General features: G+C 37.4%; 1 protein-coding gene across 1 annotated transcript in view; it reads right to left on the bottom strand.

The window, feature by feature from the left end:
• DISC1 (DISC1 scaffold protein) overlaps positions 1–24,130 on the bottom strand; it is a 209,020-nt gene that overhangs the window by 93,806 nt on the left and 91,084 nt on the right. The window contains exons 8-9 of the mRNA XM_075146449.1: positions 21,537–21,639; positions 10,990–11,178 (exon numbers count right to left, since the gene is read on the bottom strand). Of these exons, the coding sequence (XP_075002550.1) occupies positions 10,990–11,178; positions 21,537–21,639 (292 nt within the window). The remainder of the gene's footprint in view (positions 1–10,989; positions 11,179–21,536; positions 21,640–24,130) is intronic.

Genomic DNA, 24,130 nt, shown 5'->3' with positions numbered 1-24,130 from the left:
AATATCTGTTTCTTCTTTAACAGGAGAGGTCTACCAACTGCAAAATGTATCATTTGGTGATAAAACTGAAGGATTTTCTAGTTAAAAGAATTTCTGACCAAGTTCTGCTCTTTCTTATGTGGACAGCACTTCCATCAAAGTAAGAGGACCTGCATCCAAGCAGCTTAGATCAGAAATGGACACTGCAGTTTCAGCATAGCAGAATGCCAGAGGTGAAACCCTGAGCACTGCTGAAACTGGAGGCAAACCTCTTACTCCTCCCAAGGGATCAGAATTTCTGCCTCCGTGTATTTTCAAAATTCTCTCTCAAACAAAACATTCAAAATCAAGAATACAAGAGATCTGCAATTCCCGCTGTTTTCTGCAGGATTTAACATTTTCCGAAGGTTCTCGAAGTCAAGCCCACAGGAGACATGGCTGGTGCCTATTTTCTCTGGCATGGAGCACAGATAATTTTTCTCTGTACAGTGTTTTAGAATACAGGAACTGGGAAAAAAATTAGTAGAGAAAATGTTACTATGACTTCTGATCTAGATATAGGATTGTTTATCTGCACAAAAATACATATAGTTGCAGCCTGTCATTTCCAGCTCACATTGTTAATTATATTTCAATGCACCTCACTAGATAAGAGGTATAATCCAGCCAAAAGCATATAAAGGTTGTAGTCCAAATTATGCAATGTGTCTTCCAGCTGATAATTCCAACAGGTAATGAACTGTTTAATCTTATGCAGCTTGGCAAACACTGCCTGTTTATCTTTACCCAAGCCTTCAACATGCACATCAAACCAAACATATCTTCCACAAATATGATGACTGAATCTTCTTTCCTGTTAGCATCATTCAAAGTTTTAATTATATTCTGTCTACTACAATATTTTTGTATCAAGAAATAAACCAGGGTTCGAACACAACAATAAAAAAAGAGTAGTCTTTCAAATATCGAGTTTGATGTATTTCTTGCATTTCTTACATGATCTCAGCCTATCAGTTGAAATCTGGCAGGTAATCAGAAATAATACTAATCGCTAGCACCTGCTGCACATGGACCACAGATTTTGTGCAATTGTAAGTGACAAAATCGCTGGTCTTATACTACAGCCTGCTATTACCATCTCCTATGCTTAAGCATTGAGTCCACAGACCTCAAAACATAACTGTAACAGAAGCAGTCGTTACCTCCACTCCTCATACAAGCAAACCCTGGCACAAATCAACTGAAACATGAGCAAACTCTGTCTGTTCCTGCTCCAGTGAGAAGAGAAATCAGACTGAAGGATACAGAGTTCCAGCTCCTGACCCCAGGCATTAGCAATTCCTTGGTTTTCTGCCTTTTACTCCAGTTTATGTCTCCAAGGACAGACGGAGGAAGAAAATTCTTGGATGAAAACTTTCAATTCCTGAACAGGAGATACAAGGTACTTAACTCTGCTCTAAATAGTAAGATTTCCATTGCCTCAGAGTAATCAGTTAGGATTTAATGAAAGTACAGAAAAAGACAAAAAGCTTAGAGGAAAAAAAAAAAAAAAAAAAAAAAATTGTAAATACATTTTCTCTGGGGAATCATAGTCAGAACAAATAATCTCTCTTTCTTCCATTTAAATTCTCTGTATTTCCACTTTTGTCTCCTGGTAAAAGGTGTGAATTGGAAAAGGTTTTCTATTGTAAAGCCTTAGGATAACGCATGCAGCATCACAAAAATTTTGGGGACAAAAAACAGCTGTTCTAGAGAAGATTACAATTTCAGTGTTTTTATTGTTTTTATCATCAGATATTATACCTCCCCCATCTTTCAATAAATATTTTCCATTACTCCAGATTTGGTTATACTTCTGCATATCTGTGGGTATAAAGTCTGCAGCATGCTTGGAACCCTGTGGTGATTCAAGTAACAAGCTATACAGCAGATAGTAATTTAATTCCTTTTAAGTATATAATTATTAAGTGAAAAGTCAGTCGAGGATGATAACATCCTTATTTTACAGTATTTTAATTACAGAACCTTCATTTAGCTTGTATCTTTACTACTGTATTTGCAAATACCTCAAAGAAAGCCTTAAACCAATAACAACAAGAAAGAATGAGGCAGAAAGATCTGCATCTGACAATCAACAGGAACAAAAACTGGAAAAAGAAACCCCTGTATTTCATGAGGGACATCTTGTATTCCAAATGGAATGGTATCCCAGGGGTTTCTTTTGCTTAGGTGTTTGTACTCCTAGATGCTGTATCTGAATATTGCCGGTCAATATCAAAGCAAAGATGAAAGGTAATGTCTCAGAAAGTTATCTGACTTTTCATTCAGTCACTGAGGTGAATTTACCATCAATAAAAGGAGGTACAATTCTTTACAAATTGCATGCATTTATGCAAACATAGTATTAGACTTGTAACTCGAGAACACTGCCAAAACTCTTGAATGAAAACTTTTGGGTGGAAATGTATTAATGTATTAAGATTTTGAATCAAAATACATACATCTGAAAAAATACCTGTAACTAAAATGTTAAACAATATCTTCACTCTCTGGTTCTGCAGTATAATCCTGTTTTAGGACATCGATTTTGTATCAGTGATCCCAGATGACCCAAAACAACATTTTCTTGCTTACAGCTAAAAAAATCAAATAAAATCCAAAACATTAACTGAATGTAAAATGCTGTACTATTTCTATCTTCAATCTGCAGAAAGCCTGAATCTTTGGAAGGAAAACTGCCTGATTGGTTTCACTGAAGTGCTACTTGAAAACAAACTGATGCTATTCCTTAAATATCCTATCCATCTCTATACTCATCCTCAAAAGAAAGTAAATGAGGCAAAGCATCCTAAAAAGAGTCCTTTGCACACTTTTGAGACTTGAAAATATCATGCCATGTTAACATAACTTGAACAATGTCAAAAAAACAAGAAAACAAAGCAAAACCCTTCTGTATGACACTGAGAATCAGAACTGAAATTAATATAAAATAAAGAAACCTGTGAATGCTAAGCCAACTGTTTACTGGCTTTTTCAATAAAACTTCAGGTTTTTAAGAGGCCAAACACTGTTTTCATACTTCAAACCTGTTAATGTTTCAGGATCAAGTTGTCAAATACATGCTGTAATCCCATCCAACAGGTCCTGACCAAATACATACAAGAAATGGCAAAACAAACAGAACCACGAAAACAATTACCTGAGTGTCTCAGTTACCTCATCTGTGAGACAAGGAAAGCAGTATTTATGTTTCTTTGAAAAGTAATTCGACCCTATCTGTTAAGTGTAACTACATATGTCAATAATTTGCTTCGTCCTCTTCTGAGCACCCCACCACCCTCAGACAGGTTCCACCTTTCTGCCTGCCTCTGAGCAGCTCCAGTCAGACACAACTTTATCTTTCTGCCAGAACTGGAATTCTCTTAACACAAGATCTAGAATTGGCAGCGGTACACCATCAGGGAAAAAAGAGCTTCGCAATGAAATAAAACAGAAAGTACAGCAGCATGACAGTACTATCTGCTCAAACTCCAGAAGTGGCAAACCTTAAAGAGTGTTTGTTGGTCATCACCAGGGCTAGTGTCGTGCTAAATTCACCCATCTGTGCTGCTGCTTCATATTTATCCTGTTGCAACTCCATTAGTTGAAGTAGCTGAACTAAAGGGTGGCGTAATGCAGAAACCTAGAGCAGAGATGGCAAACCAGGAATAACCCCAAAAGTTTAATGCACTGCATATGTAGCTGGCAATAGCATTTCAGATGTAAAGGAAGAAGTTGTCTGGCATGCTATCAGAACTTTCTGCTTGCTTGTTTGTTTCTAGGTACACCAGTACATTAAAGTATGTGTGTTGCATGGTGGGCTTGAGGTTGCCCACCTCTCCTTGCAGCAGAAGGTTGCTCAGTAGCACTTTTCACCATTGGATTGCACTTCCGTGATTCCAACAGAGCCACTCTATGTTTCTGTGGCACTACAACCTAGGAAACCTTGATATCTTTTCTGCTTATCTTAGTTAAAGATGAGATCATCATTCTCCCTGAAGAGAGTCAGCATAAAACTTCAGACCAAGCTCTATTTCTTGCAGCTGGTACATAACTACCTCTATGGCTGCAACACCAGTGCCGGGTCATTTCAGGAGTTACTATTCTGTGTGTAATTAGGTCATACTGCTGTCTACAGAGTATTACACAGGTATAGAAAACATTTCAGTAAAGTTCATACTATCAGATCTCAGAAAAAAGAGATAGAAGAGAAGCTCACCTTTGAGCATCAAAAGAGAAATGGCCTGATCAAAAGACCCCCATAGATATCGGTGACCTTTGAACCAAGCTGCTGTGTCAGTTCAAGTTGCCTGAACACATATTTCATATTTCCTGCATTACTGATATTTGCATCTAATTATACAGAATGGCCAGATTAAATTTAATACCTCTATTGCATTTATGTAAACTAAACCTCTATTCTCCAAGTGAAAACCATAAAGTATTTTACATATTTAAATGAACAACACCAGACAAGATGACCTTTATAATCACCGTTATAAGAAACACAATTACAAGTGACTCAAGACATATGGCAAACTTAATTATGCTAAAACAGACTGGTTTCCAACCTTTTCAATCCTGACAAAAATTGATGTCTAAAATAAACATGTATTACATGTTTTAGTTATAGGAAATGCTTAGCAGAACTTACTCTTTGTGCTAAATTCTACAGATAGTATTTATCAAAAAAGACAATTCCATAACACAAGAAAACCTCAACTACTTACAGTCAAATATTATTTAACAGAGATGTTACTAAAAAAATGGTTTTACTTATTTTATATAGATTTTGTGGAAGCATGACATGGAATGAAAACCATCAGTCTGAATTTGATCCTCAAAGCTTGATAACAATTTAAAATGCAGTGACTACCATTACAGAATTATAAGACCAAAGATGTATATGGGTATACTTAACCTGAAAGATCCCAAGTGCTTTAAAAATGACCCAAGAAAATGAAAATCATGCTCACAATCCATGAAATGCAGACAAGCACGCAATATGCATAACAGTACAAGTCCAAGCAAATGCAGAAATACCAATTTTTCAAATGAAACAGCAGAGAGAATACTGATGAGCAGAGCGCAATTACTCATGCTGTATTTGGCCATGACAACACAAAAGGAGCTCTGCAAGGTTGGGTTTCTTGGGGGGTTTTGTTGTTTTTTCCTCTTCTTTTCTTACATTGTCCTGGCTTTTACATGCTGCCTGACAGAAGGCTGCAGAGCACTACTTTGGAGCATCGGTTGAATGTCAGCTCAGAATAAATGATGCTACCAGCTGTGGTGCCAGTCCCATTCCTGCAGCACCATGGAGGGTTTTATACTTTCTGCAAAAGCTAAATAGAGTGAACGCTGGCTAAATCTGACAAGATCACCGTTTAAATAGAGATGGCCATAGACATACGCAATAAGCCGTTCCATTTCACCACTCCCTTGAATGACAACAAACATTTCATATAGGTATGACATAGGGAATGTAATGACCTTGCACAAATTACAAATGGACACACAATGAGACTCAGAACAGCCTCTTCCTCATGGAAGCCCATCTGTTACACTCTATGTGGTTCTCCTTTAATGATTTATTTAAACAGAAGCAATCAAAAGGTTCAGCTTTTCAGTTTAGAATCAGATGATCACTCAGACACAGGATGAACTGTGGAAAAAATATGAAAAGCCTACCTGGTGCAAAAAAAACAGCACTGAGGAAAAAAATTAAAACAACCACCCCAAAAAATCAGTAAAGCAAAACATGGCATCATTTTTGTTACATCATAGGCAGATACTGCATTGATATTTTTTGAAATAATTAAAAGCAGCATAAAGTTTCCTTATACATACAAATCTTTAGACATTTTCAAAAAGCATTACAAAAATCAGTTAGGAAGAGAAATAGAGTAGCTTTTGTATAACAGCTATTAGTAAAAACAAGTATTTAAACTAAAAAAAAAAAGAAGGTTTCCCAGTGGGAAGCACATTGTATGTGCTTCTATTATAAGACTTTCAGTTTTGAATCTATCAGAGCAAAAACGTGTCTTTAAAAGAGAATAAAACTGCTTTGCAGTTTGGTACATCGCATCCTATACAATTGTATATGAAGCACAAAACCTGCTTTTCATAAACATTTCAGTATGCAAACCCAATATTACTTTAAGGAGCACCACTAGAGGTTTCTGCTGTCCACATGATATTAAGCTTCAGACGATTTAATTGCATCCTCTGTAATGGCCAAATATGCACCTTTTTGAACAATGACTGTAAAAGACTAGGAAAATTTTTGTTATTCTTCAAAGCACATCCTGAACATATTTTATTCTTAAGTAGGTAAGTCAAAACATACTTTTTTTTAAAAAGCAAATGTAAAAAAATGGACTTGGATAGGTTTCTCTTCTGTTAGAGGACAAAAAGCTATGAGATATTCTGTGCAAGCATGCAGAGTATGTGTATTGAACAAGAGAAAGAAAACCTGAGTGTGAAAGAAAATTCCAGCTTCCTAAGTAAGGCCTCTGCTACATCTAATTCATTATTTAATAAATATATCTGTTCAATTCCAGAAAGCTTCACACTACAAGCAGGCTAGCAAGAGCTTTAGGACTCACACAAGCAATTTCTCAGACAATAAAACTCAATGAGAGTTGAGCAGTGGAGACTGAAGTATCAGCCTCCAAACAATAGTTTTTAAAAAAGGGTTAAAAAGCTATTTTGATGTGGATGATAGCCTTTATTTTATATTTCCTCTAGAAATTAATTCGGTATAGAAGTTCTACTTAAGATGACTTGGCAAGCACAACCTAGCAATTAGATCGCAAAATACAGTCCCCCCTAGTTTTGTGCATACATACATTATTTACCAGGAGATGCTTTCCCAAAAGTGTAATAGGGGCAGAAAATGGCTGAGTGCAGCCAGAAAAGGAATTCAGCAAATGAGGCAGGAAAACCTGCCCATCAGTACGGTAATGAGAAAACCAAGACAAAAGGGTAGGTTTCATTTCCAGTCCTGGGTTACAAATGCCAATCAACCCAAGCCAGGATTGATAAGCGCAATCCAGCAGTTTGGCAGACAGGCAAGTAATTAAGCTTCACTTGTCTGGAACACGGGTTTGGTTGTATCGGGCTGCAAAGCAGTTCTCTTCCTTGCTGTAACGGAACCTTCCGACTTTATAAGGCAGGTCTGCTCAACAGTAAAGCACCTTCAGCGATTATGTCTTAGGCTATAGGAATACCTGCAGTCTAGAAGAATGTAAAGCTCACACAGAGCATCACTTGATTTCAAATCTGTTTATTGCAAGTGATTAATTCAATCATGATTGATGCTACAGCATCGATCGGGAAACTGTTTCACCACCATTTCAGGTAAAATTACACGACCTCTGAGTCTTTGGCTTTCCTATCTGGAAAATGACAATAACAGTTGATGACTTTTATAGAAATGTTCTGATGCCCTCAGAAGAAAGTTACCATCTAAAGGGCAAATTAGTAGTATTCATCCTAAAATGCTAATACATAGTGTTACTTGTCGATGCTTCTATCATCCAATGGGAAAAACGTATTTTTGAGAATCTCTAAAAATATGAAAGGATTTTTGTCAAATCTCCTTTATAGGGAGTACTGACAGCTCTCAGCACAGTAAGCCAAGCCTGATTTTTGCACTACATCTGCAATATCTTTTATACTTGGGCAGCTGGCACAAAGTGAGAAAATTCATTAACATGCTAATGATGTGTCCTATTTAAAATTCCAGCTCTGATTATTGTGTGATTAAGTCTCTTCCCTTGACGTCTGCTTCCTTATATCTGCATTACTGTGAGAAATCAACAATTATTAATGAAGTAAAAAATAGGTGACCAATTTATACATAAGAGAAAGACAAACATACACATATTTTAGCATTTCAATTTTTTTTCCAGACAAGGCAGTATTATCTTCAGTTCAATAAAAATTTCAAAATAAGTTTTCAAGAAGTTCACAGGCACGAAAGATAACAGTTCAAGTGCCAGATTATGTAGAAATAGCCATGTGTAGGAATATCTGTGCAGAAACTTTTAAGGTGCTATATAAAAAAAAAAAGAGGGAGGGCTCCTGATGCAGGGAAAGTAGAAGATTATGCCCTGGAAACAATACGAAAGCAAGAATGAGAGGAGACAACAGCTCCAGTCAATCTGATTACCTTTCCTGAAGAAAAATGAAGCATCTCCTTTCTACAGTGAAAGACATTTAGACCCACTAACTTACTTAAACTAGCATAAGCCTTCAAAGATGAGAAGACCAAGGGACCGCCTTCTCTGCGTTACTTTCAGTAACCTATGCTTAGTTTATGGACAGACACCTATTTCATAAAGAGTTGAGCCAAAGCACAGCACAATTCTGCTGCAAGGAGAAATCACAGGTACATCCCCACTGCATGCCAGGACACAGATCAGCCAGTCTAGCCCTGATCATTTTTGGTGTTTAAATTAGCATGGCTAATTTGTCCTGAAGGGCTCACTAATGAACTCTGGGCAGACAGCTAGTAACAAAAGCCAGAGGACGGTAACATCCTCAGCTGGTAGAGTTAGATGGAGAAAGGATTTCTCTCCCTGGCTCGTAGCTATAGAGGGAGAAGTCAAACTAACCAAAAATGGGCTGCACCAAGCAATGGTACTAACCACTCACACTAATTTCACCCACAGCACAGAGTAGCTGAGCCCATGCTGCATTACTAGCTCGAGGAGCAGAAGCATTTCAGGAGCCAATTTCCTGCCTGACTACATTCTCCCAAAATCACACTGTCACCTAAACCAATGGGCCAACCTCCGCACCCCCCCCAATCACAAGCCCCACACCCCTGCTCCGTCCCTCGTGCTGATGCTGGCGCTCCCACCATGCACTGGTGGGTCTCTTCGGCACGCTAATGCCCAGCTCACAGCAGGTTTCTGGTCAGCATTGAGCTGGCATACGGGATGGGGCAGGAACACAAGGAAAAGGCAAAACCGCCCTTCTCAGCAGCAACAAGATTTTACCGGCATAAATGAACCACAGAGCCTGAGGCCATGCAGTAAATCAGCTCGGCTATCCCGACTCAAATCGCACCTTTCACAGTGCAGATAAAGCCAATACAATTATCACCACTTCTTTTAAACACCAGCAAAAACAAATGGTAACAAAATCATATTCCAATTGTTTATGCTTTATTCTCCAAACATAAAAGTACTGTACAAAATAACAACTGGTTTGTAAAAGTGGATTCCATTTTCAAGACACAATCTGTGTATTATTTTCCAGAGTGTATCAGAAGTCTTATATTCAGTTAAATGTGTTGGTATCAAACTCATGGTAGTGTTCTCAAACCTGAGTGAGTTTCCATTTGTTGAAGGAGAAAATGGTGTAGATCACATGCAAGGGGGGCAGAGATGAGGAAAAGGGAAGATCTCAGACTTCAATTTGTGTATCTCTAACTAGTATGTGCTTGATAGAGTTTTATTTTACACAAGGATAAATTTCTCCTTACGCCTACAGAATCACAATAAACTAAAAGAACAATCCACATAGTAAACACCCAATGTTTTGCAATTTATTGTCGTAAATTGTAGGACAGTAGAGGTCAGATCAAGACGACACTTCGTTATAGCTACATAAATGCAACAGGAAAAAAAAGAGTCTATGAACTGCTACCAATTCTGTTGCTTCAGCAAGAGTCTTGCACAGGTTTTGTTTAAAACCCTGCTGAAGCAAAATACAAATGAGAAGTACATGTGTATTATAGGAAGTTTAATTGTCCTAGAAACAAAAGAGCAACAAAAAGGACAGATTAGAAGGTCAGAACCCTCTTCAACTCACTTGCAAATCCAAGCAATGAGGAAGCATTGCCTGATGTGCATTTGTGGGTTTGGATCACAATGCACTAATTTGAGGAATCATTTTTTAAATTTTTATCTAGTTTCTAAAAAAGCAAGTTCTTATCTAATAGTGTGTGTGTATATATATATTCTCCTATGCATTTTTAAAACATTGTCTTAGATGCATCCAGTTGCCTACAAAACTTTGGTTCTAAGACAGCTCTGCTTATCCACTTGCCTATGAAGAAACTTCATACACTTTTCAGAGTCACTTTCCTCTCTTCAACCAACCTACTGCTCATAAGATCCTGAAAAAGGAAAGACATTTCATACCCCAAAATCTTTAAAGTACCTCTCGGATTTATACTTAGCTGTTTAGAGGTAACTATAGTAACTGTACATTTGTAGTCAATTAAATGTTATTCAGCCTTTTCATTTAATCAAGCAGCAAGGCCACTTTATCTGCTTAACTTCAAGAGAGAGTACAGCAGACAAGAGGCTAAGCCAAGTTTAAGAATAACTTTGCTATTTTGTTGTCAGTAGCTTCTCCAGTAACTGCACAGAACTTCCGCAATTCCACCGTGACACTACGACCCAGGCACACTGCTTATAGTTACATGTGAGCTGTGTTTGGCAAGCTGTTTAACCCCCCACAAGCATGAATTTATGAAGAGAACTCTTGACTTCAGAACCAGGCATCGCTTGCACCTCATACGTTCAGACTCATCACAAAATATGTTATATATATACTAAATATTTAGTTATATATACTAAATATAGTTCTATTGTCACAGCCAACTGCATCTACTGCTTCCACATAAAAGATATTTCTCATATGCCGGTATGTGAATAAATGCACAGTATCATCATCATTATTGCAAAAATGGGCTTAGAAAAGAAAGTTTTTGACACCTGGGCTAAGACAGATCTCCAAAAGCTGTATATTGCTGGGATTTCTCCCCTTTAGCCTCCCCCACCTCCAGTGGAAACAGCTGAGAGCATATTCAGCATATTGCTTATCTAAGTCCTGGCCAAACTTTCCCCAGAAAAATCAGTATGTTTTGTGAAATGCAGGATGGCTCATCAAACCCAGTAGACTTCTAGGCGCTCATGACTGAGCAAAAGCTGTAACAGCCTGTGAACTACTTACCAAAAGTAGCCTCTCCTTGTTCAAGTTCTTGTTTCAGTCTGGTGTAATCATCTTTAATTCTCTCTAATTTTCGGACATTTCTGGCACTCAGAACCAACAATTCATTAAGAAGTCCTTCCAGCCCCTCCTTCTCAGATGTTAATGATCTTATTTCTTCCGTCAGATCCTTTGCAGTACCAAAATTACTTCCTGTATGTTTTACAGGGGCAGGGGAAACAGGGAGGAAAGAGACAATGAAGCAGACACTTACAACATCAGAAGGTTACACAGCAAACAAGGGAAATTAAGCAACTATACTTCCCAACAGCAACTGAAAGACCAATTCTGGAGGAAAAAAGAAAAAAAAAAAAAAACCACCACGAAACTGCTTTGCAAGCATCCATTTCATTAACATATTACAAAAAGAATCATAATTGTAGCACATTTGACCTTATACACACAGAAATAGTCTTTTTTTTATTATTATTGATACAATTTACATTTTTGGAGAAAACCTTTTCCTAAGGTCCACACTTCAGAATATGTCATACTGTAATTCACTGATCATTGCGGTATGATCTGTCAGACCATTTTCTTGTTTTGGAGGACACCCCAACTCACAATACTTTTGAAATAGATGCTATCAATCTGCTAGACGCTGAAGTATTTCCTCCTTGAACAAAGCACTATTCCGTTGTTCACAACAAGCACCAGAAGGTTGTTTATAAATGACATGTCGCATTTCTTAAATGGCATGCACCCTGTGCAAAGACCATCAGGAGATGTTCTTCTGAGAGAACATACTTAAAAGTCAAAACTCTCCACTTCTGGCTCTCCCTGAAGCATGAAACCTCAGAGACAGGTAGAATACTTCAGTATCACCAGCTCACACTGCTCTGGAGTTTTTAAAAGTGTTTGGCTCCTTCGGACAGGGATCCAGAGTCAAAAGTTCAATTCCCAACCAGTTTACAGTGTAGTCTAGTAACATCTGCCCACTCAACCTTTCTGAACACCATTTTTATAAGAACCTGGAGAGGAACGTCTCCTTACTTCATAGAGAACTCTTAAGTATAAATGTACAATGACAGTGAGATGCTCAGCTAATAAGTGATTTTTAAATAGCAGTAGAGTAACTATTACAATGTTACATTTATACAGCTGTACCTGTGTCTTTTCAATGATTCAGCTAGTTGGCGGGCGGGAGGAGGGGGGAGGAAAAAAACCACAAAAACCTACAAAAAACCCACTGTAATCTAAAGAATACTTGACAAAAATAATTTCCCTGTAGACTTGCCCAACACAAGACAGAAGGTCTCTAGCACAAGACCTAAACTCTAGCATCATCCTAACTTAGCAAAGATTTGGTGGTATGATCTGGTAAGTAAAGGCATCTAGTTAGTAAAGGCACTTAGAAAATTTAGCCTTGAATCAAATATTATTGGAAAGCACATCCAGTCACACATATAAGATGTCTCATCAGCTTCTTAAGTATGTGCAATGACTCTAGACTCCTGAAATAATTTTATAATACCACCAGCATTACTCAGATATAAAGGTGTGCTTTGGCTTTTTTTTCAGGAATATAATAAACTGTTGTTTATATACAACAGATCAATTAAAAAGTTTATTTTAGAAAATTAAGACATAATCCCAAACATCAAATCCACATCAGAGTATCCTAAAGTGTGGCATTACATCCTTTTTACTTTGCGTCTCAGAAGTGTTAGTCACAAAGACTTAAACAGGAATGGTTTGGCTGCTGTTCAGTTCTTTCAGGACAGGGGAGCAAGACTGGGACGCAAGTATCTACACTGGTCGGAAGATGGCAAACCACCACCAGCTGCTGAGAGCGGATCCATTCCTCCAGGGTGTAAGAGTGAACGGAAGCACTTCCAGCACATAATTACAACCATCCTCCTGGAGGAAAGATGCTGCTGCAAACTCGAGTGGCCATATGAGGACAGGTGTGCCAAAGGGAGACTGCACTTTCCAAAATTTTGGAAAAGACTGTATCAAATAAATCAGGTTTAAAGACTGAACATTGCTAAGTATGGTAGCCTTGTTTGGGGTTTTTTTTGTTTGGTTTGTTTGTTTGTTTTTAATTTAGTCCTAAGGCTACGGTAGTTCCAGTCAACCCCTTTTCCTTGCTTAAAGCTGATCCTTTTTTCTTTCTTTTTAAGTTCAAAACTCCCCTATTTCTAATTCTCAGCTAAAACCCTGTTTGCCAGTTCTATCTTACAAAGAATTAGACAATTAAATAACTATAAATATGCTTTACAAATAGCAGGATCTTATGGCTTACCAGTGCATTTATTGGGAAACGACAGCACAAATTTTATTATCTTAATCTGTCACGTTTCCAAATGGGCAAAACACGGCAGCAAGATAAGCAAGACAAAATCACTGGAAAAATGGCAGATATTCAGATGCTTCTAAGGCAACAAGACTTACAATTAAATAGTGCACCTTTGCTTCACCTGAACTCATCCCAAGTATCAACGCATAAGAGCCTTAATAAAACATGAAGGCAAGAGATTCTTCATTAGAATCTGAAGCCTGCTCTTACATTTCAGAAGACAGCAAGGAAAAAAGTATGATATTACCTATGAAAGTTTAATACATATTGAATGGATCTTAACTCCCAGAAGGGAAGTTTATATCAAAACTGAGACTATGAGGAAATGGCATCAGATAAACATACCCAAAAGCCAAAACTGCCTGATGCAGCTCCCTCTGACAGCAGAAATGTCTGGAAGTCTGCAGTGAAAATTCAGAAGAGCGTATACAAACTCATGCACCACAAGTGCCATCGGTGACCTCAATCAGAGCAACCAAAATAACTGCTTTCTAAATGCCGTAAGAAGGTTGATTTTAAAATTAATATATAATCCCTAGCTGCCAGCATTAAAAAACATGCCCTCCCGGGGTTTTTTATTTGTTAAGAGACAAAGTCACATTGGATGCTGCAGAAACATACTGAAGACGTGTCAAAATATTTTATTCTGCTAATATCCTGAAAATGTTAAAATTCCTCTTTTTGATGATAAAATAATTATTTTGCCTAAGTGAACACAATAACTGTTACTTTGCCAACCACTCAGAGCTATGTTTTATATAGCCATACTGCTGGGAGAGTTCTAGTTGGGTGACATTAGATAAATAAAGTCAGTCCTAACTCTTCCCAGGAAACTCAAAAATCACTGAAGCTAACAGGACTGCTCACTCAGAAAATCTCTACAGAGACAACAAAACTAAGGAATTAATAGTCTAAGACCAAAGCTGAGCTTCTGGTCTAAACCAAGACATGAGACAGGGATTCTATGAAGGAGACTGAAGGGCGAAATGCCACTTTTCCCATCCTTCCCCCTGTCTCGCAGTGACACTTACTAGCAATGTGCAATTTTAGCCACTGCATACATGTTCATATAAACACACTGGATGCAAACTGGTACACCAAATGGGGAAACCCACAAGTTCAGAAAACTGTTTATAAATGTCCAGGTTAGGAAGTCTATTGCTCTATCAGAATCTTAAATCCATTCCAATTTGAATAAATACATGGAATCAACAATGCTTGGATAAAATGGCAGGGAGGGGGAGGGGAGGAATGACCATGTGAAGTAAAATTGGGTTTATAATAAAATCTGAAATCATTCACATGAACTTTGCCAAACTGATATACTTCTACAAGTACAACACTGAAAAGTCGTATTTTCACTTTCCAGCTAATTCGAAGTATCCAGTGCTCTGAACAGCTTGAATAACATGCTTGCAGTACACTGTCATAAGGAGCTGAGTATGTACACTTAACTTTGAGGGGCTGAACCTTACCATTATCTCAAAAGACAGCAACAAAAACCCAGTTTAAACTTCCTCCTTAATCTTGCCCTCTGGGGCTCTCTCCTCACACACATCCTTCATCCCCCGCTCTCTACAGATAGTGACATCAGGTAAGCGCCAACGGCTTGATGTGAAGGCCAAAAATACCAGCCAAATCAAGCAAAACAACCCACGCTGAAAAAATAAAAGAAAAAAATTATCCCCAGGCACAAAGTAGTTATATAATTGCTTTTGCTCACTGTAAACATAAATAGTATATTTACCTTATTTTCCTCTCTTCCCAAAATTTTACTTGTATGGCTATATACTACAGCTAAACAGTGCTCTGCATATCAAGTATATTTTCTCTATACATAGTTACATGCCACAAATTCATGACCATTATAACAGCTCATTGTCAGATTTTACTATATTGGGCAGATTGTTGCCCATTTAGTAGCCCCAAACTAACATATCATTATTTTGATACCATTTGCCAGCAACAAATTGACTAAAAATATGGTTTGGAATCTGTCCCATTTTGTAAAAACCAACAAATGTGTTATTATTTAAGCTTTGTTAAATATTTCCCTTTCACAATACAAAGTTAATGGCCCACAACTTTTTTACTCCCACATTTTTTCATATTTATGCCAGAAATGACATACGCTTATAGTTTCCATTATACATACTTGAAGCAGAGAGGTACGTCCCATCCCTGCTGAAACGATGTTCATTGTAGTACAAGCAAAGGAGCAATTTTTGCATAACGGTAAAGCATACATACTGGACATTGGCTTGAATGCAGGAAAGAACAGACTGGTCATTATTTATCATTATCTATAAGCTAGTTCTTCATAGACTAACACTACCTTTAATAATACATAAGAAAGTAAAAATTTACATTTTAGCTTAGGGCATTTGCCACCATGGTATTTATCAATGGCGCTGGAATTCAAAGCTGAAAATCCCCCACCCTGTGATTAATGAGAATACAAACTGATTCCAACACCAGAAAAGAAATTGAAGAAAATAAATATCACTCAGCTGCTCACAAAGAAAAAAGAAAAAGCTAAAAACACGGCAGAAATACAGGATTTGGGAAGCACTGCCAGTGTGTTTGCATCTCTGAAAAAACAAATAGCAAATGAGGGACAGTCTACCATCTCCTGAAACATTTTAGAGAATTCCAGCATATTTGAATCACAATTATTGTTTTAAGCAATAACATGTGCCAACACTTTTATGAAGCATAACGCAACTGAATGATTGATGTGATCCTGAAAGGTAAAGTAAGAAACTCCCTCTAGAAGCAGGCGAGAGACCCCACAGACATATATTTGGAGGAGGAATTCTCTGCCACACAAAGCCTCTTGTACCCAGACTGAATCAGTTGCCACAGAGCTACAACAAATTATTCTTGAAGTTCGCTGAAAGCCAGTAACATCCAGCAGTCTCGTTTGGAAATGAGATAAAAAGACAAATAGCATAGCTGTCTGAGGTCTGCGTGACTGTTTCAGAGTTGATTGGGGGGGCTCATTGGCATTAGTTTTTAAATGAGTTAATAGGCTTGCCAAAAAGTACATCACTTGCACCAATACACGGTGGTAAATTTTACTTCATAAAGTGACTGTTTTGGGAAGACATGCCAATACACAGCACTGTGTGCTGGAGTCAGACATCATGATACAGGCACGAAGAAGAATTAATCTCAAAATGCCCCTGAGCCATCAACCCAGACCACTGCTGGAAGCAAGAATCTGAAGTAGGGAACCAGCTATGTCATCTGACAAGACACAGACCTCTATCAGACTCCAATTCCTCAAAAAACTAACCTTCATGAGAAAGCACAGAGAGGCATTGGTATTTTTGCCTCTAAGGCTAGCCGAGTTCTCCAACTGTTACCAAACAAGAGGTCTCAGAAACAGGAAAGATTAAAAAAAAAAAAACCCAAAAAACAGGAGCACCATTGCCTTCCAATGAAAGTCAAATTAAGAGATGTATGTAGCATGTCTGGGGAAGACCTCAACATCAAGTTGAGAACTTTATGCCCATACGTATTTCTGCATGAAATGACAGAATACAGCACAAGCATGAAAACAAGACACCCACATTACCGAAACACACAGATGTATGGCTGAAAATTTCCTTTATCCTGCACTGGCATCTTCCAGCTTGACTGCTCTGTCCCCTCTCTAACATACTCATTCCCAACAGGAATGCTTAGCACCAAAGCTGGAAGGCTGGGGGCTTTTTTGTTACAGTTGCTTTCTGAGCCATGCAGAACTTGCCCTAAATGAGCATCAAAGAGCAGGCAAAGAGGCAACAGTCCTAGCATTAAGTTTTGTGAAAATATGGTATCTAGTATTTATGTCATGCTATTTATAAACTATACTTCTACACTGACATAAGGAAAAAACCCTTTTTGTTGTACTGCTGGAAATCATCCCACAACAGTATTTCCAAGCAGCTCCCACTTGCAGGTATTTAATGAAATGGAGATAGTGCTAATTACAGGATGATGACACATGATCTCTTACTGGTATAGACAGTTTTAAGATCAGATTTATTTTTTTTTTAACTACTTAAAAGTCATCTGATTCTAACTTCTGCGTTTGGATCTAATTTGTATTTGCAAAGACATAAGGAAAGTTAATGACATGCATCTCATAACTACATAATGAATTCAGTATTTCATTCTCATCTGCTTAGCTCCATGCTAGCCACTTTCTGGCTATCTAGTCCCACGCTATTATGCATTCTCAAGAGGAAAAAAATTCACATAGAGGCTATGAAGTCATTGTAAAATATATCAAACAATATATTCAAATATAGGAAATAGACAAAATGATGACTAAAAATTCATTTTAATTTACATCCTCCCTCCTATTCCCAAATTATTTTCTCACTAAGGAAAAATGAGAAACATACAATTTCTCACGTATGATTTGCTCTCCTGCAAAACAGCCTAAAGTAGGAAAATAAATTTTAATAATATTTCTACAGTTACATTCACACTTGCTTACATATTGTCCTATTTGAATTTTCTTACTGGCTTAGGATTATTTCACCTGCAATTTATTCCCCCCCAAAATTTCATGCTAAATAGACATACGATGCTAACAGAAAGAACAGAGTATCATGTACTGCCGTGTTCTTCCCATAACTGATGACAAAATTTTTATAAGCATGTGAAAAGCTACTGTAAGAAGCAACTTATACAATAATCACATACAGGTTTCTAAGCACTGCCATTAAGGTGTTTTGTTTTAATAAAAGAAAAAAACCTAGTAGATGCTAAACCATAAGATTTCATCAATAAGTATTTACAAATGTGTATGTCAACAGTAACATCTCATGCCATCAGGATTACTTGTTAGCTATAATTAGCTAAAGCTACTGACTTAAAAACTGTGAACAATATAATAAGATTCTACTAATTATGTTTGGGAGAAAATTCTGGACTAGCATCTCAAGAGTATTAATTGCAAGTTATTTATCACAACTGGCAAATGCCAATCAGAAGTAAGGGAGTTGTTGATATAAAGGATCTGAATTGTAACTGTTCATAGAAATACCTCTTGAACATTTAAGTATGGGCTTCTTTTTTTTTTTTAAATCTTACTGGGATTTAATTAATCTACTGTATCTACTCTACAGCCTTCAATAATCCAAAGATTCACAAACCTTCTTTCTTTCTCCTCCAAATTTAATTTTACACTTCTTCCAAGGACGAAATAACAGGGAGGAGAGACGTTTACATATGTAGCATCATCTCTTACGGCCTTACAGTATCATTTATTATACAGTCTTAAAATGCAAGGTATTGTATTGAATAGCATTGTATTGTATAGAATTGTTACGCTTACATTGCACTTATTTTGGTATTTTCCTCTCAAAACAAGATCGGCTATATTATTACATTTTCTAATGCAAATAGACCAATACTGTAAATCAATGTGTTTGGAATAGAAAGTACAGTTCACATAGAAGATGAACGTTGTCTGAAGCTATCAAGGTAGCCATTAAAGGCTGAGGCATATATCATGGTTTCCAAGTCAACACATCATTAAGTCATCACATGTAAGCTCTGAAAACTAATGTCTCACTTAATAACTATATTCTTAAGCTCATCTAACTTAACTTTTGGGATACATGAATCCAGATGTGTGCAACTGCATTCAGTTACCTTTTTACTTTGACACTGTTCCAAAATCACTTAACTCTATGTTCCTTCCTCAAGAAAATGCTACATTAAACAAAAATGATGCAACATCTGTTTAGAAAAAAAACGTTGTTCTCAGTATCCATTAGTACTGTTGTTTGAGGAAATTATTTGAGTGAATGATCTAACTTCTATGGTAAAAAATCAGAAATAACAGACATTTATCCCTGCCTGATGCTTCCAGACTAAATGAAAACCTCTATGACCACCAAACTTTATTATTACTGCATATTTATATGTACACTATAATTCCCTCTGAATTTCATGCTATCCCAAGGCTGTCCTTAAATAATTGCATATTACCCAACTGAAGATTCTCCCACCTTCTAACAATTTAATATATCCAGGCTGTTCATTAACATTCTGTCAGCTGCCTGACAGTTCACAGGATATGTACATACAGTATCTTGCTTAAATCTTAACCAGTATTTAAAAGGTTAAGACCTACTTCTTAACTATGCCTCATTTAAGAGGTGTCATTCATTTATGCCTAACACAGGAATACAGAGAAACTGAATAATTCAGCCTTCTGTATATTATCCATTGCTCGCCGTTTTCGGCTTACTAAAAAAAAAAAAAAAAAGCGCACTATTTTTATCTCTTCCTTCCTCTTTCCTCTTCTGCATTTTCTTCCTGACTTGCATCTCTGCTAGCTGCTATTCATTCTGCATTGTGGCTTTTCTGATTTTATCACCTCATGCTCTAAGACCAAAATATTTCAATTTTTTCAAGAATTTTTTTTTTTTTTTTACTTTTAGGCCTTCAGAAAACTATTTTTTTTGATTCCTATATTTCCCCCATATCCTCTGCATTTAACATAAACAAGTGCCATCACATCAACTAAATGTATCCATATCTTACAATGAAGTAAAGAAATTACAGTATCCACTCTCACCAAATTACCTTTCATCTTTGATTTTCAACCAGTTCCCTCCAGAATTTTGCCTTAGTAACAACTTGGGATTGTACCATTCACAGTCGTTAAAATTCCCTGAAGTAAGAGTTTTTCAGAGTAAGAATAAAAAAAGAAACAGTGCTTCTTATCAGTATTAAGAAATAGCACCGATACTTCTTAAAAAGCATAGAAAGGCAATCATAGTCGCAGTACTGTGAAAACAGTTTATAGAAACATCAGCATTAAATTGTCTTTTGAATTATTCCTGAAACAAGCATCCTCTTTTAAGAGCTAACAAGTATAAAATATTGTTATGAATGTTTTGGAAATCATCCTCAAGTTGTCATTTACTCTCTCAAAGTGTCAGACTGAGGTACATCTTTTCTGGCCAACTGCTTCCTGCTGGCAGCATGAAGCAGTTGCACGTCCAGTTTATGGGCTATTTTGTTCTCAAGAAAGTCATAAAATGACTGGGGAAAACTTTGACCCCGTTTCTGAAAGCAAGAAAATTACCTACATTCAAACAGCCCACGGGCAGAGAAGGGCGATTGCTCAACTTGCCTCTTGCAGGTGGACACAGAGAAATAGAGAGGGTTTTCATTTCGAAAAGGTGTTATGAGAAGCAAGGAAATCGAGCGTGCTCAGTACCAATACAAGATCTGGTCCTTAATTTCCTTTAGGATTTTGCTCAAGCCTGACGCTATCCACTTCTGGCAAACAAACCATGTGACACTGCACAAGGTTTCATTTTAAACCAATTTGTGTGTGCCGGTACTAGATTCTTATATCTAATTGAGAAGGTAAATCACCAACAATAGCTACAACATGTTGCCTTAACATGTATTAAAAACCCTTTAGCCTTTCTTTACTTGGTGTAACACTGGAAAATTCCTTGTACCCAAGTCTACATTCCCTCCTATTCAGCTTCCTCTCTGAGGCAGGTGTCTAGCAAAGAGACACCTGCTTACACATCTGCAAACAATTTGCTAAATTAGAAAACCCACCTCTTCAAACTTAAGAGACAGAACTGTGCTTTGCCTTTTTTCCTTAGTGAACAGTGCAGTAATCCCAAGTAAGCGGCATGTAAAGCTGTTATGTATCAGACTCAGTAATCACATTTCAATGTTTTACTGGTTGTAAATAACATGCACGAGTGCTCCAAGGACCAAATTGCTCCTTTGCTGCCAACATTAGTTGTTTAATGATCTGAACAGCAGAAGCTGCCAATTATTGTATTCCATTTTAAAGTGTCATTTAAAGCCACACTTGTAATTATTATACCTTTACTGTAAATTTATGCTCTTAGCTAGAGAGCTCTAGGCATATAACTTGTAAGGTCCAGGAACAGCTATTGGTAGTTATTTATCAATTTCACCTATGGAAAAATATCACGTTTTTTGCATGTTTACTGTCTACCACACAGCATCCGCTTCGCCAGTAGTTCCCAACCATGGAGAGGGGCCTGAAGTACCTTCAGGCACTAGTTCTGCTGGACTTGCCATGACTTCAAAGGATCTAGACAAGTGCACATCAATGACTTTTCCTAAGAAGTCTCAGCTATGAAAAGGTCAACAACTGCTCTAACACACCAATCATCAATGTTAGCCTTTCTCGTCACTTAAAACTTACCTGAAACAGCCAGCATTTTTGCTTCAAGTAGAGCTGGTAGTTGAGTCTCAATATCACTCACTTTCCTCCTCAAAGTACTGCAGAGTTTCTGACTCGTACACACCTAGATTGAAGCAGACAGCCATGATATATAATTCATTCATGTAAAAGTATAAAGCAATTTAAATGGGGCTTCAAATGTTCTTGGTTTACAGACATGACATAACATCCTACAGCAAGGTGAAGAAGCTGAAGAAAAGTGATGTCTTTACAGAAATACCCCTCATGAATCAAAATTTCCAGGCTTTGCTGCACATTCTATTATAAAAATAGGGAACAGTATTAGCATTAGCTACCTGCATGAGAGAGGACATGTTTCACTACTAGATACGGAAGCTGCACATAGAAGAAAGGCCATCTTAAGAATTCTGTACAATTTCAGCATTAACAGTGATGCTTGGAGTGGAGCGTAAATAAGCCAACGTTTGGAGTTTAAGACGTCATAACACAGAATGTACAGCAATTTTTATACAAAATATACCATGCTGCACATCTTAACTGAAAAAAGGCAAAGCAGCCATCATTAATTCTCTGCACAGGCATTAAAGAAGGCTATACCATCTCAATACTGTACTCTGTTTCACAATCAGGAGACACAGCTGACTGGGGTTGAGGTTTCTGACTTTTCCTCTCTCTCTTATCTTTTTAACTGGAAGTTCCTTCAGCAATGAATCAGGACTCGTATTAAAAACATGGAGAGAGACAGGAGAAAAAAGAAAGGAAGTTCAACTGTTTCTGTACTTTACATTTAAATGTACATTACGGCCTCAGAAGGACCTTATACAGCATACGCAATTCATACAACTCCCACATACTCAAAATAGTTGGTTCTTACTCCATATTGCGTCATTTGTGAAGGAAAGCAAAATGAACAAACAGAAAAATCCCTCATCAAGCTAAAGCAAATCTCTTGTTCTGAAGGCAGACATCAAACACCTGCTTAACATTGTAGCTGACACTTGAGAAAACATTGCATGCATTGGAACCAGGGGTAAAGCAATAGCCAAGAGAGGCACAGGCCAGTTGTGAAGAGATGAGATGTGAAATGAAATCTCCAGAGGAAAGTTTCCCTGCCCTCTTTGACTTCTTTTTCCCCCCTCAAAACCAAGTGTATATACCATGCTTATTAACAGAAGCACAGCTCACTTTTGAGGAGCAAGGGCCTTACAGCTCTAATGGCTTCTCTGTTTTTACAATTAAAGTATAATAATTCAGATATGACACTAACTGTAAATCCTTTTAAATGGATAATACCCTTTTGCTTTAGCTGAGAGCATCTGTTAACCATAAATAGGTCATATTTTTTTCTTGAGTCAATAGAACTATCCTCCAAGCAGTAACTGTTACAATCTAAAGACTTCAGAGTCTTCTTATTAATTTAAAAACACATATATCTCATCACTTCTGCACCTATTACAATTTTTCAATTCCCAGATATTTCACTTTGTTTCAGTACCCCCTTCTAAGTGACTTGCCTACTAATTCACTTAAAATGTTTTAAAAAACCCAAACCTGTCAGAGGTGAATAGAAGTGCCCAAAGAACCCAAAGGCCATTTCTGTCTCAAATCTCCAAAATAAATCTGAAAGTTTTTAATGACTTCTTTCCAAGCAGCACTCTCTCTTTAGGGGTACTGAATGGCTCAGTGAATTGCAATTAGATGGGGAATCTTTCAGCTCCAGGAAAACTGCATGAATATATCCCATGCTGGTAGTAACTTAAAGTCATTACCAGTAGACAGCTGTTTGGCAATTATGCAAAACAAGCTGAGAGGTTTAATCAGTTTCTAGTGAACACTGTCCACTTTGTAAAGACTATGTCAGAAAGAAGCTCGCTGGCACTCTTTATCAATGGACCAAATGCAGGGACCAGAGGCTGAAAGGAAGTTCCTCTAGCTCACAGAAATGCTTCTTCTGGAACATGAGATAAGTACGTTACCAAGCCTCTGCTTGTATCTACGTCACATGTATTCTGTAGATAAATGAACAACATTAATCTTCAGAGCTATCATATAGCATAGTTCGACAAAACTAAATGAGCAGCTAGAAGAGGCGAAATAATATAACATCCTTTAAACTAATAGCACTGCTTCTACATTACAGCAGTTCTACTCTACAAGCTCCAATTCTTTTCATTTTTTCTAATTATTTTATCTTAATAACAGCTACCATTATTCATTACAGTAGCTTATTCAGCCACTGAGGAAAGGTTATTTCTTAGCTAACAAAGATGATGAACATTCACAAAGCCAGCATCCTCCTTTGCTGCCGGGGAACACGCCATCCTCCCCTAACCAGTCTGATGCACACGCCTGTGCCCCAGCACAGGCCCCCCTGTTCTCAGTGACCAGCTCTGCTGCAGCTCATGGACCAACGATCTCCAAGCCTAAAACAACTCCCTTTCAGTTTCAGGGATGTTCTTTACAGCCAAATATTATAGTATCTATTTAAAAATCCTCTTCAGTGGTTTGTGGGGGTTTTTTAAAGCAGACTTTCAAAAAAACAGCTCTTGTTCAGGAATATACCTTACAAATCTGCATTCAGACACATAAACATT

Source organism: Calonectris borealis, chromosome 3 (genome assembly GCF_964195595.1).
Source record: "Calonectris borealis chromosome 3, bCalBor7.hap1.2, whole genome shotgun sequence".
NCBI classification, from domain to species: domain Eukaryota; kingdom Metazoa; phylum Chordata; class Aves; order Procellariiformes; family Procellariidae; genus Calonectris; species Calonectris borealis.
This window is presented reverse-complemented; position numbering and strand designations above follow the sequence as displayed.